Raw genomic sequence first — 18,655 nt, forward strand, 5'->3', positions numbered from 1 at the left:
TAGTGTCACATGATTGGTGTAAGGTCACATGGTTTGTGTAGGCTCGGGGTATTGGTGTGTTGGTTCAGATGATTTGTATGTTGACTCGGATGTTTGGTGTGTTGGCTCGGGTGATTGTTGTAGTGTCACATGATTGGTGTAAGGTCACATGGTTTGTGTAGGCTCGGGGTATTGGTGTGTTGGTTCAGATGATTTGTATGTTGACTCGGATGTTTGGTGTGTTGGCTCGGGTGATTGTTGTAGTGTCACATGATTGGTGTAAGGCCACATGGTTTGTGTAGACTCGGGGTATTGGTGTGTTGGTTCAGATGATTTGTATGTTGACTCGGATGTTTGGTGTGTTGGCTCGAATGATTGGTGTATGATCGGATGGTTGGTGTAGGATCGCATGTTTTGTTGTTCAACGGATAAGTATGAAAAAAGCGCTTTAGGTTACACGCGCAATTCGGGCATTGAATCCAAGATTTACATGTACCTTAGTTCAGACGCTTGACCCGATTGACATGTAGTACACACCACCGTCTTTGCTTCCGAGGTAGCTTTCTGATTGGCTGTTGGCTAATCTCTCTTAAATCATGACAGTTCTCGGTAACAGGTCAGTTATTTATGAATCCCTAACAGACATTTGGCCCTGACAAACTATCAGTAGCCTATCATTGTTGTCAGATTCATCCTCTCGTGACCTTACAGCTGTCCTTCCACCTAATTAAAGCTAAAATAAGTCTGTGCAAATCTGCACAATAAATCCTAAAGTAAGAAACGTGGAATTTAATTTCCTTCAACCCAAACAAGTTAATTGTTTGAAGGTGTGTTTGGATTACATTGCTGTACCAACGGGAAATACACCAACGGGAAACGGAAAATCTCTCCTTCTTTCATCCATCCATCCACCCATCCATACAGACATACATACATACATACATACATACAGACATACACACACACACACACAAACACACACACACGCACACACACACACACACACACACACACACACACACACACACACACACACACACACACACACACACACACACATACATAGACATACAGACATACATACAGACATACATACATACATACATACAGACAGACAGACAGACAGACATACAGACATACGTACATACATACATACATACAGACAGACAGACATACACACAGACATACATGTCAATCCTGTGTCAAACGGCACTCACTCCCATAGCACATGTGATATCATAGCACAGTAATAGCGCAAAAGTCTCAAGCACTTGCTCTCTCCCTGGCAGTCGTAAATTTTGAGTGTACCGCCACTGCCTAGAGAACATTTTAGCCAATGAAATAGCGGCAAACAAAACAATGGAGGTAATCTTTACTAGACACTGTATTGTTACAACAGGAGAGGAAACAAGAATCTAGTTAATGGACTAAAAATTGTCTCTAAACTGAAGAGTGAAGGAGCACTGCTTAGATAACACTACAACACAGACATTTTAGCTTGTTGATACAGAACAAATTTCTTCACTGCTATTTTCGCATAGTTAAAATCTATCGCATTTTACCTGTTTTAGTTAGAACTAAAAACCCTTTTTCCAGTGTTATGGACAATGCTATAACTTCATTTGCAACAACCACAGCGAAAAAATGCTAGTCATGTTAAGTTGATTACTTGATATGTTGGAGAGAAAAGTGCAAGGTGCATGTGAAGTGGTATGGCATGGTGCCACGCGAATGGGATACTTATTTTGGACGCTGATGGTGACAAATTCATTACCTCAACAGTAAGGAAAATTAATGCGCTCGTGTAAGCTTTGGTCGCGTATGTCACGTGGTCACCCTGCCCCTCGGTGGAAAATGGGAATCCGTGAAAAGAACCGTCTGGACAATGTTCACCTGTGACCTCACCTGTTAAATTGCGACAACTGATACCGACTATGTATGTTCTTGATAGAAAGGTCGATAGTTCGGAAAGGTCTACATTGGACCCAATGTGGACACTAAAAGCAGCTACGGAGAAATCGCCTTGAGTTCAAGTCCAGCTCATGCTCACTTTCTCTGTTCGTACTACACAAGGTCCGTCAGCAGCCTGCGAGTCGTCGTGAGTTTCTCCCAGGCACTGTTGTCATATAAGTGAAATATAATTGAATACGGCTTAAATCACCATTCAGACAAAGAAACAAACGATCTCAACGACTGTATACTACATGTAGCGGCTCGGTGGTTCGACCTCGGCTTTGAGTTAAGAAATTCGACCTCGTCTTTGAGTTAGGAAGTTCCATCTGGGCTTTAAGTTAAGACGTTCGACCTCAGCTTTGCGTTAGGAAGTCCGACCTCGGATTTGTTTTAAGAAGTTCCATCTGGGCTTTGAGTTAAGACGTTCGACCTCAGCTTTGCGTTATGAAGTCCGACCTCGTCTTTGAGTTAGGAAGTTCCATCTGGGCTTTGAGTTAAGACGTTCGACCTCAGCTTTGCGTTAGGAAGTCCGACCTCGTCTTTGAGTTAGGAAGTTCCATCTGGGCTTTGAGTTAAGACGTTCGACCTCAGCTTTGTGTTAGGAAGTCCGAACTCGTCTTTGAGTTAGGAAGTTTCATCTGGGCTTTGAGTTAAGACGTTCGACCTCAGCTTTGTGTTAGGAAGTCCGACCTCGTCTTTGAGTTAGGAAGTTCCATCTGGGCTTTGAGTTAAGACGTTCGACCTCAGCTTTGCGTTAGGAAGCCCGACCTCGGATTTGTTTTTGGGAAGTTCCACCTCAGCTTTGAGTTAGGAAGTTCGACCTTGACACTGAATTTGGAAGTTCGACGTCAGCCTTGAGTTAGGAAGTTCGACGTCAGCTTTGAGTTAGGAAGGTCCATCTCGATTTTGAGTTAGGAAGTTCGAGCTCAGCTTTGAGTTTGGAAGTTCGATCTCGACTTTAAGTTAGGAAGTTCACAGTGTCATAAGTCATATGCAGATGGGTAGACATTTCATCCCTACTTCCTCCCTTGAATATCCCATGAATCCTGACCAAATCCCTTACCTTCTGTATTTTGTAAACCATGTGTGCTATGTATGACTGTTGAGTAACTGTCTTGTGATATGTTCAGATGTAGCTTGTATTTATAAAACCTAGCTGCTCTCTGGTACGGTACCTGTATCTGTCATGTCTATACTGGTACGATACCTGTATCTATCATGTCTATACAGGTTCGGCACCTGTATCTATCATTTCTATACTTGCACGGTGCCTGTATCTGTCATGTCTATACTGGTACGGTGCCTGTATCTATCATGTCTATACTGGTACGGTGCCTGTATCTATCATGTCTATAGTGATACGCTACCTGTATCTATCATGTCTATACTAGTGTGCTATCTGTATCTATCATGTCGATACTAATACGATGCCTGTATCTACCATGTCCATACTGGTACTGTACCTGTATGTATCACGTCTACACTGGTACTGTACCTGTATGTATCATTTCTATACTGGTACCTGCCCGGATAGCACAGCTGGTAGAGCGGGTAGAGACAATTTATTCAACTCTAAGCCTGCTTTCTTTGAAAGAGCCCCTCCACTCTACCTGTCTTGTTCTTTTTTTTATTATTTCCACGTACGTTTGTTGTGGAATGTTTTGCTGTGAACAACTCTTTTTTGTGAGTAGCAACAGCAGCTCATGCTCATTCAAGCAATTTGCATTCCACTATGGAATTGATGCATGTTATCTATCAACTGTTTTTCATACAGCTTACACTAGGATCTGCATGTGTGAATCGTTTGTGCTGACTGTGTGTGCGTGTGTGTGTGTGTGTGTGTGTGTGTGTGTGTGTGTGTGTGTGTGTGTGTGTGTGTGTGTGTGTGTGTGTGTGTGTAGACTATAACTTAACTACTGTTATCTTTATAAATGGTCTTACATTATGATATTTAAATAATTAACAGTTTTGAATGGGTTAATGAGAATGAACTACTTTACAATCTTTACTTGTACATGCTGATTCATGACGTACACACTACTTTTGTACAGTTTGTGTGATGGGAGCGATATGGGGGTGGACGTCACGCAGAAACATCAATTTACCGTTATTTGTGACTTATCAGAATCTGGCACATATGATTCTTACGGATGTTTCTGAAATAACAATCTACTTTGCTGTATACAATACATGGAACTGCTTACCTGGAGAAGAGACAAACAAAATACATGCTGGTGTGAATCGTGTATCATCCGGGAAGAAGGCAAGATGGCGACGAGCACAGGCCATTTCAAGCCACTTATCGGCATGCGACAAAACAGAGAATGCACAATGTGTATCCCCCCCCCCCCCACCACACACACACACTCTTCTTACTACAATTTTCACATACACAAATTAAATCATAATGCTTGTCGTAGATAACTGGCACAGTTAAACAAATTTAACATTATAACAAAAATGAGGAAACCACAGCGTAGACAATGGGGGTCCCAACGGGGTTCCCACATTTCAACCTCTTCCTTCCGCTTATGAAAAAAATCGTCCCTATCGTAAGCGACTTAAGATTAACACCTACGAGAATCGAAAGCAGCATCGAACATATAGGAACAAGGTAAACAAAACCTTGCACTACGCAAGGAAAAAATATTTTGAGGAAAACTTTAATTATTATTATAATATCAAAAAACATGGAAAACTCTGAACCAACTAATGGGTAGGGACAAAATATAAATTGCCCTCCTCCTTCAGCATAAATTGCACTATTGGTGACGCCGAACCTATTGCCCAACAATTCAACAAGTATTTTAGTTATGTAGCAATGGACCTCGGTTCCCACACCCCAATAACTGACAGTAGTTTTTCAGATTACCTTGGTGCTCCTTTAGAAATTTCGTTCCTGTAACACAAACATATGTTGAACGTGTCATCCAATTTCTTAAACCATCTGCTGCACCTGGACTTGATGGCATCTCGGATGTTTATTCTCAAGACTGTATTCAACTACGTCTCTGTCACATTAGCCCATATTGCTAATCCTTCATTCTCTACAGGTTCTTTTCCTCACTGCTTTAAAGTCCTTTAAATTATGACAGTCTGTAAATACTTACGTATACCAACATTAATACTATTTGAAACATGAACCAGTATATGGATTGAGATCCAACCACTCTACCTCTTTTGCAGCAAACTAAGTAATGCAAAAGAAAATAAACAATATAGCGTGGTCACCATCCTAGACCTATCCAAGACCTTTGGTATGGTCAATCACACTGTAGTCTTACGTAAGCTTGAGCATAATGGATTTTGAGGGGTGTCCAGTGAATGGTTTAGGAGATATTTATGCAACAGAAGTCAAGTAGTATCTTTTAATGACACTCTCTCTCTCTAACTGAAACTCTAGTACATGGTGTTCCTCAAGGCTCTATTCTTGGTCTCATTCTTTTCCTTCTTAATCTTAACATCTCTAACGTTAGTAGTATTCTCCTTTTTATTTTATTTGCAGATGTCACTAGTACTATATGCTCTTCTAATCATGCCTCTGCTCTATCAGTACGATGTCAAGAGAATTGGACGAGCTCCACACCAGGTTTTGTTTACAACCGTTTGTCCTTGAATATATGCAAAACCAAACGTATGTTATTTCTACCGGCAACAAAACTAAGGCAAAATTCGCTTCCTCAACTTACTATTCTTGGTGCAACGATTGAAAGAGTTTCTAAATTTAAATTTCACGGAATAATTTTTAATGAAAAAATATAAATCAAAATACTGTGTAAACAAAAAACACTACTGATCCTTTATTGTTGTAATATTTATCCTTATCTTTCTTATGGAGTCACTATCTTGGGCAAACATTTCCCATCCATTATAACCCTTACAGCTTGCCCAGAAGCGCTCCACTGGTGCCATCTCATTGTCTAATCGCCTTGACCACACCTCTCCTTTGTTTCGTGATATGCAAATCCTCCCTCTTTTTGATCTGAATGTATTTTCTGTCTTATTACTGACGCACAGGTTCTACTATCATCCAGAACAAATCACAAATCAACAATTAAGTTTCACTAGTTATATGTCTAAACAGTCTACTGTCAACCATTATGTAGCAAGAGGACATATTTTCAATCTTAATAAGCCTATATATGAATCTAATCTCTCATATTATTCTATGAAAGGTACGGGTTCCAGTATGAACATAACTCAGGGTGTTGCTTTCATTAATAATAATGAATTATTACAAAAGGCAATTTCTAAGTTGGAACCCTTTTGTCATCAACCTACAAACAGCCCTACGGTGTGATGTGACTTGTGAAAATGTTAGGCCACCTTTTCTGATATTAGTTTACTGATCACCTGTCTTACCCTTTTCCAAAGGCACAAATGATTTTCTTTTACGCGCTTCTCAAGTTCACCAACGCTCAGATCCACATTTACCTCCAGCCTTTGTCTACTCTAAATCAGTTTTCACGAAACATGGCCCATATGTTATAGTAAATGTGATCAAAAATAGTTGCCTAATATTTTTGACAGGTCACCTGATACAGCTGGACTTTTTCTACTTTCATCGATAAAGGGTTCAAAATTGAAACTCCAATATTGCAACTCCCAGAGTGTTTTTTGTAATAACTTATTCCGGCCAAGAATTTATTACAAAAGCCAATCTCATAGTGGCTTTTTGTAAATATTGTTACAAAGATAAATATAAAGTAAATATACCACAATCATCGTTCGAATTTATGTTTATTCGAGCCAAAACCTTAGCATACCGGGAAAGAATTAGAGCTGAAAATACACCTCACGACAGGCAGGTATATGAATTGAGTGTGCCTGTCATTAGCTGTATACATCAGTTTACTTTATGTCTGATCACGTAGCTGTGATTGGATGAACTAGGTTTTCACTTGCAGACGGAAAGAAATCTCGAACTGGCAAGACATTAACACCTTCACAATGCTAACATATCTGATGTGCTTTGTTTTATGTATTGATTTAGTTCATTGTTATTTAACGTCACATTCAAAAACCTTTCACCTTTATGACGACGATCGGTTTTATCGTTGGAGGAAACCACCAATCTTTGGCAAATTACTGATGAACTTTTCGACATGTGCCACACAAATAGAAATGTACACCACACTGATGGGAAACAAATGTTCTTCACCCAACGTTAGACAACGCAAACGACGATATCGGCATCGTCTAAGACTTTATTGTTACCTAGGCCCCAAAGCAGTGACGAAAAGGGAATCTTCAAATTCCTTGTACAAGACCGTGTTTGAACCCGCACTCCGTCTGTTGAAAGGTAACCGCATGGTGATCATTATTCACTGTGGTCAGGTGTATAGGGCCGGAGAAGACCGAAGTGCCTGGAGTAAACCATCGATTGTCTCTGAGACAGCCAAGACTGGATTCGAGCATTCGACCTCTTTGGTCAAGGAATAGCAGCGAGCCAGCGGTTTTACCACTTTAACCAGCGAGGCCCATATCCGACCACTCAGCAGTTTATCACAGCAACCGCATGTGAATAGTGCAATTAGTAGACCCTTGTTGTCGGGTTCAGTAAATTTTGCCACCAATGCACCAGGCAGAGGTCATAAATGCAGAGACAAGAGCTGCTAAGAAAAGCGATTGCACTCAAAGCATCATACCTGTGCTGAAAAAGGCCGACTCGCTTTCTCGGGGAAAGCTGCCAAGTTTACAATTCTGCGTTTCCTGCTTTGTTGATTGACAAGAGTCTTATATTTCGTTTTGAGAACAAAGTCAAGACAAAGTCTGGCACTGATAATACTGGCAGATGCACCGGGATCGAGCCAATGAGAGAATCTGTTTCCGAAAGATAGATCAACAGCCAATGAGAAAATGGTTTGATCAGCAACTGCGCTGGACATGGGAATAGAGTTTGGACTAGAGTTTGGGTGTGAAATGAACCATGTGGCTTCAGCTATGTTACCATGGAAATACGCATCAACAAAAAATAATAGTGTCTCTGTGTGTTTAATACAACTTAATTTTTAAATACGAACAACCCATTTAAATACAAAAAGCGGTATGACAGATGCATACTGATAAATTTACAGATGCTTAAAATGACGATGGAGAGAGCCATCACCGATCACGGGACGTCCAGTGACAAACTAAAGGTATCCTACTTCTTCAGCACTGCAAGTACAAGAAAAAAAAACAACAAACAGTTGAGACTTTAAAAATTAATCAAGAATTAGTTGTGAATTAGTTTGTTTGGTGTTTGTGTACTGAACCAAAGAATGTTATACTGACACAATGACGGTTTGGTTCATTGGTGGAGAATACCAAAAGCAACCGATAGAAACCATCTTACTTTCCAAGGAAAGTGTCGCAAACACCTCAGGCGAGCTTTAATGGTGGAACTAGCGGGAGATGAATTCGCACAAATAAACTTACCCACGACTCGTCATTGGTGGTTTCAGATTAGGGACGTGGTGGAACTATGATAGAAAAGATTCAATGCAGCCTACGTTAGAATTACACTTGCTCCTAAATTCGTATTAGGAAAAACACACTTGTAGGTTAGACGATACGTCTAAAGCTTCTTTCGTTGATAAGCAACCAGGTTGCTGATAATATGTACTTACGTGCCGCATTTCTTCATGGCCTGATTAACGTTATAGTTCAGCGCACACGTGCACGTCTGCCCTCTCTCAGTCCATACACTGTACAGTTCACGAAGGATTTGATCCTCGCCAATACATAGCTTATCTGTAACGACAATACATTTCCTAATGTACATGTGTCGGGTTGGCATAAAGAAATGGGCCGTACTTTGATGCTGCATTGCTCCATTATCGTTTGTTCAAACCCTTTCAAACTCTTGACATTCAATTGGCATGATATAAGATACTGACCAATTTTCAAGGCCATAGCTTGAGCAGTATGTACACAGGGTTAAAATGAAAACATAGCCTCAAAAACACACGTTCCGGTGACCCACATTGCATCACCTGTCAGGTGTCATGAGTAGAGCACGCGCTGCACCTGTGTGACACACGTCAATCAAGTGTCGTCTGGAAAAATTGTCTGGCTCTAGTGTCAGAGAAACCCTTCTGCCAGATAGGCACCAGTTTTGCTGAATCAAGATGGTTTCATCTGCGGCGGACAAGGAATTGATCACCTTTTCAATTAAAACAAAGTAGAACATCATTTTGAAATGTCCGGAACATGCGTTTTTGATTCTATGTTGATTTTTGTTCCATGAACAGAAATCTTAAAGGATGAAATTTAAGTTTGGTCTGTATCCTTAGGACATAATGGGTTTTGAGTGTGTAAATTTTTCGAAGCTGACGGGTTTTAGAGGGTTTTGGAGATATTGAGTGTCAAAGTACGGCCCATTTTTTTATGCCCACCCGATATATATATGTGATGGGGAGGGGCGTGTGAGCGGTGCGTAGGGGAGGGGTGATGAGTGATGGATAAGGGAGGGGCGGCTGAGTGATGGGTAGCGGAGGGTATGTATACTGGTCTTCGGAGGTGGATTTTTTGCAACATTATTTGCCTTATGCGGTATTTGCAGGGAACAAGATGTAAAATTATTACAAAATATCGACTCATTTCAATCTTATCATCTTCATTAAACACATTAGTGTAGAGTGGCTGGTGTGAGGCTCGAACTCACAGCTTAATCTAGGCAATTTGAGTAGTTTCAAGGTTGGGAATAACATCTACGTAATCGTTTCTGTTTTTGTGAGAATCCATCATTTGACGGGTGTGTGTGGTGATCGCTCAGGTGTTGGCGTTGTGATCAAGTGTTCCTGTGATGTTTGTAACCCAAGATGACGAGTTACTCACGTGGGCACACGACTTTATCACAGCAGTTAAGACTATTGGCGACATCCCTGTCAGGATTGGGTACAATTGTGCAGCCAGGCAAAATGGCTGGTACAGGGCATCTGTAAATGGTAATCAGTAAGAGAGTATTAGGACATGTAGGATATATTATCGCTAGTCATTTATGTGAAATTATCATTAGAAGGTGTAGAAAAAAGGTGTAGAAGAAAGGTGTAAAGAGACAAGAACTCAAAGAATCCCACCATATATATTACCATGAATATAACTTTACCTACGCATTTCATAGTCTGTTTCTTTTAGAGAGTCGCCTATATTCAGCTCTTTGTGAAATCAGTCATACTCGCTACCAAACTTGCCTTTAGTTACTGACACGTAATAACACAAGCTCTACACATGGGACCGGCCCGGATAGCACAGTTGGTAGAGCGTCCGCTTCGGGACCGGTAGATCCTGGATCAATCCTTGATCGAGTCACACCTAAGACTTTAAAAGAGGAAGTTGTAACTTCCTCGCTTGGCGTTCAGCATGAAGGGAAAAGTGCAACGACTGGTTGACCTGTATCAGTATAATGGGTCGGGCGGGGCGGCTTACTTGCCTTCGGTAAGTCGTCTCAGTGAAGCAGCACTAAATAAAAGAGCGGTGGAAATCCGTCTCGCAACAAGGAGGCACATTACACGTACATGCACCCTAAGGATTCCTTCGTCGTCATATGACTGAAAAATTGTTGAGTACGACGTTAAACCCCAAGCACTCACTCACTCTACACATGGATATGTTGGAAGTTCACATTTTGCAAAGAAAATCTAATTAGAACACATTTTTTAATTCATAATGTTAAACGCCATAAGCCCCGTTTCGACGGCAAGAGCCCATTGCCTTGTATGACGTCATAATTATTAAAAAAGTGGGCGTGGAAAGTAATTTGTTTTACATTAGGCGCACCAACATGCGATCAGAACAAACTCCACGCAGTAACACATCCTGCACTACACCCTCAGCGAATAGACCACATTGTTTTTTATATCAAAATTTCCATAAATCCAGCTTTAAAACCATACTGCCAAGAGATAATATACTACAACGGATAAAATTATATTCATTTATTAAGGTTATATTATACTAAAACGTGTAAACACTTTCAAATATGGCAGAAGCAGAAACAGGGTTTAAAGTAAGGTCGATAGCAGTTTAGGAAAATGGTGTCGTCCTCCATCAAAACGTGATGAACTCGGCCGAATACCCAGCATGCCACTGGTTTTTGATAATTACATCGTCACTCGAAGTAACGGGCTCTTGCCCTCCAAACGGGGCGTATGGGCTTTAACATTATGAATTAGAAAAAGTGTTCTAACATCATTTTCCACGCAATGAGCATCAAGCATATCAATGTGTAGAGCTTATGTTGTTACGTGTCACTGACTAAAGGCAATTTTGGTAGGCAGCTGAAACTAGGCGACTCTCTAAAAGAAATAGACAATTGTCTTGCAGTTTCTGAATACTTACGGTATTGGTGAGCACTGCGCTGAAGTTATCTCCCCTTGTTGAACACATACACACTCTGTCTCACAACCCACTCTCCACGTTTGGCCTACACTGTGCGTATTTTGCTGCTTATCTTTGCAAACTGACGCAAACAGAAACAATAAGTTCATTACCAGAAGTATTGGAGAATTAGAAATGCTCATGATTAACCATGGTTTTATATATACGTAAAATGGTAAAAACTTTCACCGACATCTTTATATTAGTTTTTGTCCCCCCTCCCACCTCTCCAATTACTTATTTAATGATAACTAACCCACAGGAAAAACGTGATCAGTTTGCATAACTTTACGTACAGCAATTCATATACAGTACAATGTACCTTGATGGTCAGGATTAACGAAAGCACTCAATGGAATTAAAAAATATATAAACTTACCTTCAACTATCTCGTTTGTTTCGTTGACACCACTTTCACTTTCCCTTTCCCACACAGGCTGCTCTTCATAACGTACTGTAAATAAATAATTGCATTTTCAACACTGAGCTAAAAACACAAATTATCGCATGGCATGATCATCGTTTGAAATCAAGTCGTGAGACAAAGGAACAGTCATTTTCTTATGAATTAGGCTACAGATACTAAAATTACCACTGTTACATCTGACATTTTTGGATATGAATTTCCAAGTTTTTGCATGTCGTATAACGATCTGTCAAAGTCAGTGCTTGACAATTGCCATACATGGCACCATGTGCCTCAAAAATAACAGATGCGTCAAAACCAGTGTAGAAGCTACAGATTTACTCCTTTTAACCACATTACCACATTGCCAAAGTTTTCATTTTAAAGATGGCGTTGGGTTTTATTTATGTTCTACACATGGCAGTAACAATATTTCAAGATGCACCTGCAAGCCTCTATTTGTGTAACTTTCTTCATCCGGTATAAAGTACTAAATCTGTAACAATACCTGGTATTGGTACTGGGATGCCGACTTAGGTCTAAGAAAGGACACCTTCAAGAAATTCAACTTAAGAAAACTACGATTCGATACCACTTACATTCCATAGGGGCGGGAGGGGCAGGAGGAACCGTGGCGGAAGTTTCAGACTGCAACAAGCTGGCAAAACGAAAATCCAAAAAATATAGTACAGCAAAGCAAATATAACAAAGTGAATGCTGCTCTTTGATTTGGTTTTATTCTTAAGTTTATATTTTTGCATCAGTGAATATGCCATTCACTGTCAATGGAAAAGAACAAATATTCCATAACAGTACTATGGGATACCTAGTCCTGTGCTCTGGCGACTTCAATCCAAACCAAACTGACCATTGTTCTCTTGACATGAATGAGTAATGAGTACGGCGCAGCAAAATGTCATTGTAAAGGTAAGAATGAACAAGATAGCACAGCTCAGTCCTGAATCTCTTTGCAAGGATTTCATTTGTCCGCCTTTAGCCGACACCTCGTTGGTCATATTCAATTCATTTGCAGCCACTTACATGCAAGAAGGCTCGACTGTGTCCTGTTGATAGTTATACTGACAGAAGCAGTCAAGTTCGCCGTCAGTCCATGAGGTGTAGACTTCGTGTTTTCCGCCCTTGTTGTCCACACAGTGTAAGGCTGTAGGAAGAACATAGATATTATGGCATGCGCAAAAATAGGACACGGTTAAAATGACTCGGTCCCATACATTAAAAATTGTGGTGGTAACTTTTTATTTTCGTAATTGTGCTTAACGTATCTTTCTATAGGGTGCTGTTTAACCATTTACATGAACAGTTGGAATAAAACCCTTATTTAAGTAAATTAACAGGAGGCCGGATGTCTCCGCTTACGTATGAGTAAGCACTATCTGTCTGGTCGCACTCTCTCTGCCGTAAGTTTTTTGTGTATCTAAGGTGCTTGATGGTTTAATCACTACTTCATCTATTTTCTGTCCCCAGTTTTACACCAAAATAGTCTTACTTTATCCTGCAATAGTCAGAAATATTTTTAGATAGATTTAGACGCTACCTCAAAAATGTTGATCGTTATAACCCTCTTCGATATTATATTATGCAGCTTATATACATAACTGCTGCATGGTTTGATCTGCCATGCGCAGATGTTTTAGTTTCTACTAACGTTTGCAGTCGACCACATCACAGCAGTTTTCCCCGGTCCTGTCGTTCCGCTGTGGATTCCTCACTAGCTGGCATCCTGGAGACAACATAGGGATGGCACATCTATCCAGAAACAGAGAATTATATATGCAATTTATGGACACATCACTGGAAAAGTTATAACAGTCAACAATTAAGGCTGATATCAGCGTTGCCGAGTTGCGTGCTGTCAGTCACGCTGAATTGGTCGCATAAGTGAAATATTATTGAGTGATGAATAATCAGATCTTCTTGTGAAATCCACATACCTACGGAATAAAACTAAAGAAAACATAAAAGAACGAACTGTATGCATACCGTACATACATATTTCGGCTCGGGGTGGAAAACTGCGTGGTTGGAAAAGAGGTATTGGCACATGTGTGACATCTTCACGTAACCCCCCCTAAACATACCGTGGAGGAAAACAATCCTGTATGGGTCCTTCCGGTGTAATTACACATTCACAGGTCTGATCACAGCCGATGTTCCACGACGTTCCCGTCAAGTGAACCTCTCCCGTGTTGTCCAGGCAGCCTATACAGGTAATGAAAACAAAACCCACATACAAAACAACAACATCTTTTGAAATATGCGAAAGACTTACAGCATTGAGAGTAAAACCACAGCATAGTGTGATAGTTGACAAATGGTTACACCTAACTGGGGAAACACGGCCTCTTGTCAGTTTACCTCAGTTTATTCTAACCGATTGGGTCGATCCGACAGTGGCAGAATTAGGTAAAAATGCAGTGATGTTAGTTGCAACACTTACTGGTGTAGAATTACTTTAAATGCTGTGTTTTCATCACATTTAATATACCAGCACATTAAAACAATGTATATTCCAACGTTGTCATCCGAAAATAATAAAATGATGAAGTAACCTGTGTGAATTGCTGTTTCCTTACTCCCCGACCCTGGTTGTTTAGATGAAATATCATATTTTTAAATATCTAGATAAATGATCAAAATCAAACTGTCTGTAATGAAACAGATTCTGTAATGAACTAAAATACTAGAAACTTTAAAAAAAATCAGTGAAAAGGCTTAGTGACCATGCGTTTTTGTGTAATGCGGTGGTATCTGCGAATCAAACGTACCGCCGAGATGATGGAGATCTGTGACTAAAGCACCCTCCCGCAAATCTTGAGTGACGTCACTTCCGATATCTCCGCTACTGGCCACTTCCGGTATGACATCTCCGCTACTGGACAGTTGGGGTTCAACTTTAAACACGGAGACAGAAAAAAAGAGATTTTATCGCAGCAGTAGCATTTGTTACTGAGTGTACTGCCAGAATAACTGGACATGTATATAAGGTGATATCACTGTTGAGACTTAGAGCTTCAGAGGCAAATGAAAACACAAAAGTCACATGTATTTCCGATGAAACATTTGAAACATTGGATTCTTCGGGGTCAGTCATGTGACCTGTGGCAAAGACATAAAAGGTAAAATATGGTCATGATAGGAAGACAAACAACCGGCCAATCTGCATACATATATTTATAACTACAGTTTCATTTCTGTAACAATTCCTGAGCAGGAATAAGCTTATCAGTGTTGATTATACAGTGTAAAAGTTGACAAATGGTCACTTGTAACCTCTGAAATCCGGTCTCTCGTCAGTTTACCTCAGATAACGGTTTCATCCTGTTCATCTAAATCAACCTAAACAGTAGCAAATGATACGCCCAATCGCACCAGGCCTTAAGTAGAATGTAAAAATATAAAAACATCTAAAACCTACTGTGAATCTTGTGTGTCAGGGTGTACATTTGGAAAACTGAGTCTAACTATTATGTAAGCCAGATCTATATACCACCTACAACTATTATAGCTAGTTACTTAATTGGTAACTGGTAATTTTGAGATATCATCAGAAATTAACACAGCTAGATGTGCAGTTGGGTAAATAGCCGTACGTCATCATTTACCAGATACACCAGATATGGTGCCAATCCTTCATTTCATCAATTTTCCTTGCCAATTTTCTTTTTGTAATTTGCTGTGAAATTATGGTTTAATCGAAAACGTGCGATTAAGCATGACTGCACTCGTTGTGTACGGTTTTGGTGCACACTTTGTCTATACTGTGTCATTCCGCGTTAATCTGAGTGGAGATAACATCTAGCATCTCATACCCCCGCTTTAATAGTGGTTCAAATGTACTCTGCAATACCCTGACTGATGACGACCCCGACCCAACAGAGCACTCAGGTTTAAACCGTCGAGTCCTGTAGTCTGTTAATGTAAGGCTTAGTCTTAACCACAGCTGAGGTCAGCCGCATTCGTCTCCACAGTGAAATACGTGCACATAGCAGAACACACCACGATCCCACCTCATAAGCTTAAGTGGGATGTCAAGGCCAATATACCGCCTCTTTGGCGTATACAGTAGCACATCAAGAATTCAGGCTCGTGGCTTTTGTAGTTGACATACACGGAACAGCGGTATAAATGAATGAATGATTATGGCTTAACGCCACACCGGCAATATTTCAGTCATATCGTGGCGAATACAGCGGAATAAAATGTGTGCTTGCAAAGTATGATAGATAGTTTCCACATGCTAAATTGTGAATTGCGCTCTGTGGCAGTTTCCATCAACAAAACATTTATCACTACAATTGTTTGAGTAATATAGGTTCTAACAACATAGAAAGTAAAACGAGAGGAGCGATGGGTGTGGGGTGGTGGGGTGGTGAGGGTTATTGTACGTAGTAGATGTTCACAACTAAGCTATGAAATCCGGCTTCTCGTCAATTTTTCTCTATTCTGACTGTTTGATATATGTGTGTAAATAGTAGCAATGTATACGCCCCCTACCACCCATGAGACTCATCTTTTGGAGGAAGTCAGTTTGGTCATGTTGCGCGTTTATTATCATTAATCATGATCCGCAATAATAGCTAAGCCATGCCGCTTGGCAGAAAAAAAAGATACGGATGTATAAAAACTAGATGTTTTAAAAAAATCTTATCACTGATCTACTTTGAACTTTATTTAACTTTAGAGCAACTTTAAGACTCCTGTTTAACCGAAATACTCTATCCACGATGCTCTTAATTAAAGAGCATTTAAAACCTTTGGAAGAAAATCGATCAGTGCAAATGCTATGGAATTTTTGCTATTAATAATTACGTTTCACAAAATAAATTAATTACCTCTCAAATAATTATCGGTAAAAAAGTTCCCAAAATGTATAACGCTATTCTCATTATAACTTTTTTTCTAAAATTAGAATCATGTTTACACTCTAAATATTACAGGCACGAGTCTGATATTTATTGAAAGACAACAACTTGAGCTATTCTTGGTAAATACAAAAATTTGATTTGATTGGCAAAAATATTTTTTGGGCCAAATATTTCTGGTATACTTTGTAAATGAAACACTGTGATAATTACTGTATATATCCGAGTCGAATGTCATATCGCCACTATATAATTATATAGCAGTAATATGTGGTGTGAAGACATATTGGTTCATTCATTCATTTCTTCTAATGTCATATCTAGAGGATTCTATACATACACGTACACAATAAAGAAAGAAACTCTATATAAATAATTAAGTTTTATTTCACCCATCATGATAAAATTACGCACAGTGGTGAACAAAAGCAAATAATACAAAATGTCCTTTTTGAAATGAAAATTATTCACTTATTATACGACGCTGAACAAGTAGCTTTGAAAGCTGTCACGTGATACAAATCAATCGCATTTCGAGCCTGTTTTACCCTGCAGATCAATGGAAAACTAACAAATAGCAGTGTTTTAGTTTATATTATTCCTTACATCTTTTCTCTTTCCCTGTTTTTCAAGCTGTTTAGGTTATTGGTGTAAATAATAAGTTTTTTGTGGTTTCTAACTTACCTGTGTATGTGACAGGCACGGCCACGGCAACCCAGGGTCCACGGGATAGGTCGGTAGCGATGACCATAGCCACTGTCAGGAGAAAGTTCGCCGCCATCATGGTCCTGGTAGGAACAGCGCTCAGCGATACGGATTAAGCGGATTAGACGCTTGTAAATACGGTTTTACCGAAGATTGACGAACGCAATAATGAGCACGTTAAAATAAGATTTGTCAAGGGGGTTATATATAGAGAAAATATGGGTCAGCCCTAACCAGCCGATGTAATGCACTTCCGTTCGAAACACTGTCACCTCCTTCCTTTCAGAATTATTTCACCTGGGTTTTCTGGATTGTTTTCACTCTGATTTTCAAGGGACAGGGTAACCAGTGCTGAGTGTCCCGTCGGGAAAGTTTCCTCTCGAACCCTGGGACAGCGGATATGAGGCACAGCTCCGTTCTTTCGCCCAGGACAGTTTTCAGTTAAATTAACCGCTTTTAAAATCTGCTCTTAGTTTACCTCCCTCAAGTAATTGTTCTTGGGAGACAGCGGGGTTGTTCGTCTCGACCACTAGCACATCCGTCCGGCCGTGGGGCTGACACTGGTAATCATATGGACAGGACGATCACGCCTTAGTCTTGTTTTGTGATGATGACGATTGGCCGAAGCTCAGAATAATACGTTTCTCTTTCGCATAAGCTGGTATCTGGACAGAAACCGCTGACTTTCACGGTGAACAGATCTGTAATGAAGCCAAAGTAACATGTATGGGCGTGTTATATGTATATGTACACGAAGGAGCCGAGTATCACAAATATCATACACTGTTTGGGAACGGCTGTAGATGAGTCAGATCAAAAAGTAGGCTTAATTGTGGCGGCATAACACTACATTGCGGGCAGTGTCAGCGGAATATTCGCTGGTGGAGTCCGTGTCGGATACACAACAAGTGCGGGGTTTACCTCGGGGGGAATTCTTGTCCCGGACACGTCACGATGTATGTCATTAGAATAATTAACGCATTTATCTTCATCATTTTTATACGCATATTTGTGAAGCGACTGGTAAAACTGTAACCACAACCCGGAAGTAAACTGTACTAGAATATAACTGAATCCGTATTATGTTTGAAATGAGTATAAATCATCACCAGCATGTTTAATGGGAATAAAAACTAGCGCTGGGTTATCTCAACCTCGTGAACTGTGTTCGTTCAATATACAAAACATAATCTACACACATAAGTATGTGTGCGCGAAAAGCATAGGCCTCTTTATTGTCAGATACAAAAGTAATCCATTTAATTAATATATTAATGGTTGGAAACATCTGAAAAAAATGTTAGAAAAATGTTACGGTACTACGTGAATGAGGAAGATCCGGGAATAAGGGTGAATGACACTAGAC

The 18,655-nt window shown here is 40.0% G+C and overlaps 1 protein-coding gene across 1 annotated transcript; it reads right to left on the minus strand.

Annotated features, from left to right (window-relative positions):
* Positions 1–7,702: 7,702 nt before the first annotated feature.
* On the minus strand, positions 7,703–18,089 carry LOC135475491 (uncharacterized). Its single transcript, XM_064755417.1, has 11 exons — positions 17,269–18,089; positions 14,488–14,613; positions 13,801–13,921; positions 13,368–13,468; positions 12,743–12,863; positions 12,301–12,359; positions 11,675–11,749; positions 11,257–11,377; positions 9,754–9,854; positions 8,544–8,667; positions 7,703–8,091 (listed from the first exon to the last, which is right to left on the minus strand). The coding sequence occupies exons 1-11, from the start codon at positions 17,366–17,368 to the stop codon at positions 8,067–8,069; spliced, it is 1,074 nt and encodes a 357-aa protein (XP_064611487.1). The 5' UTR covers positions 17,369–18,089; the 3' UTR covers positions 7,703–8,066.
* Positions 18,090–18,655: the final 566 nt, after the last annotated feature.

This window comes from Liolophura sinensis, chromosome 9 (assembly GCF_032854445.1).
Source record: "Liolophura sinensis isolate JHLJ2023 chromosome 9, CUHK_Ljap_v2, whole genome shotgun sequence".
NCBI lineage: Eukaryota > Metazoa > Mollusca > Polyplacophora > Chitonida > Chitonidae > Liolophura > Liolophura sinensis.

Bases quoted from the DNA above. Each gene is read 5' to 3' on its own strand.
- LOC135475491 (XM_064755417.1), bottom strand. From the start codon at position 17,368: ATGATGGCGGCGAACTTTCTCCTGACAGTGGCTATGGTCATCGCTACC. The intron at 12,360-12,742 runs GTAAGTGGCTGC...TCGTTTTGCCAG, and splicing joins ACAGTCGAGCCTTCTTGCAT to CTTGTTGCAGTCTGAAACTT. The intron at 8,092-8,543 runs GTAAGTACATAT...TTGTACTTGCAG, and splicing joins GCCATGAAGAAATGCGGCAC to TGCTGAAGAAGTAGGATACC.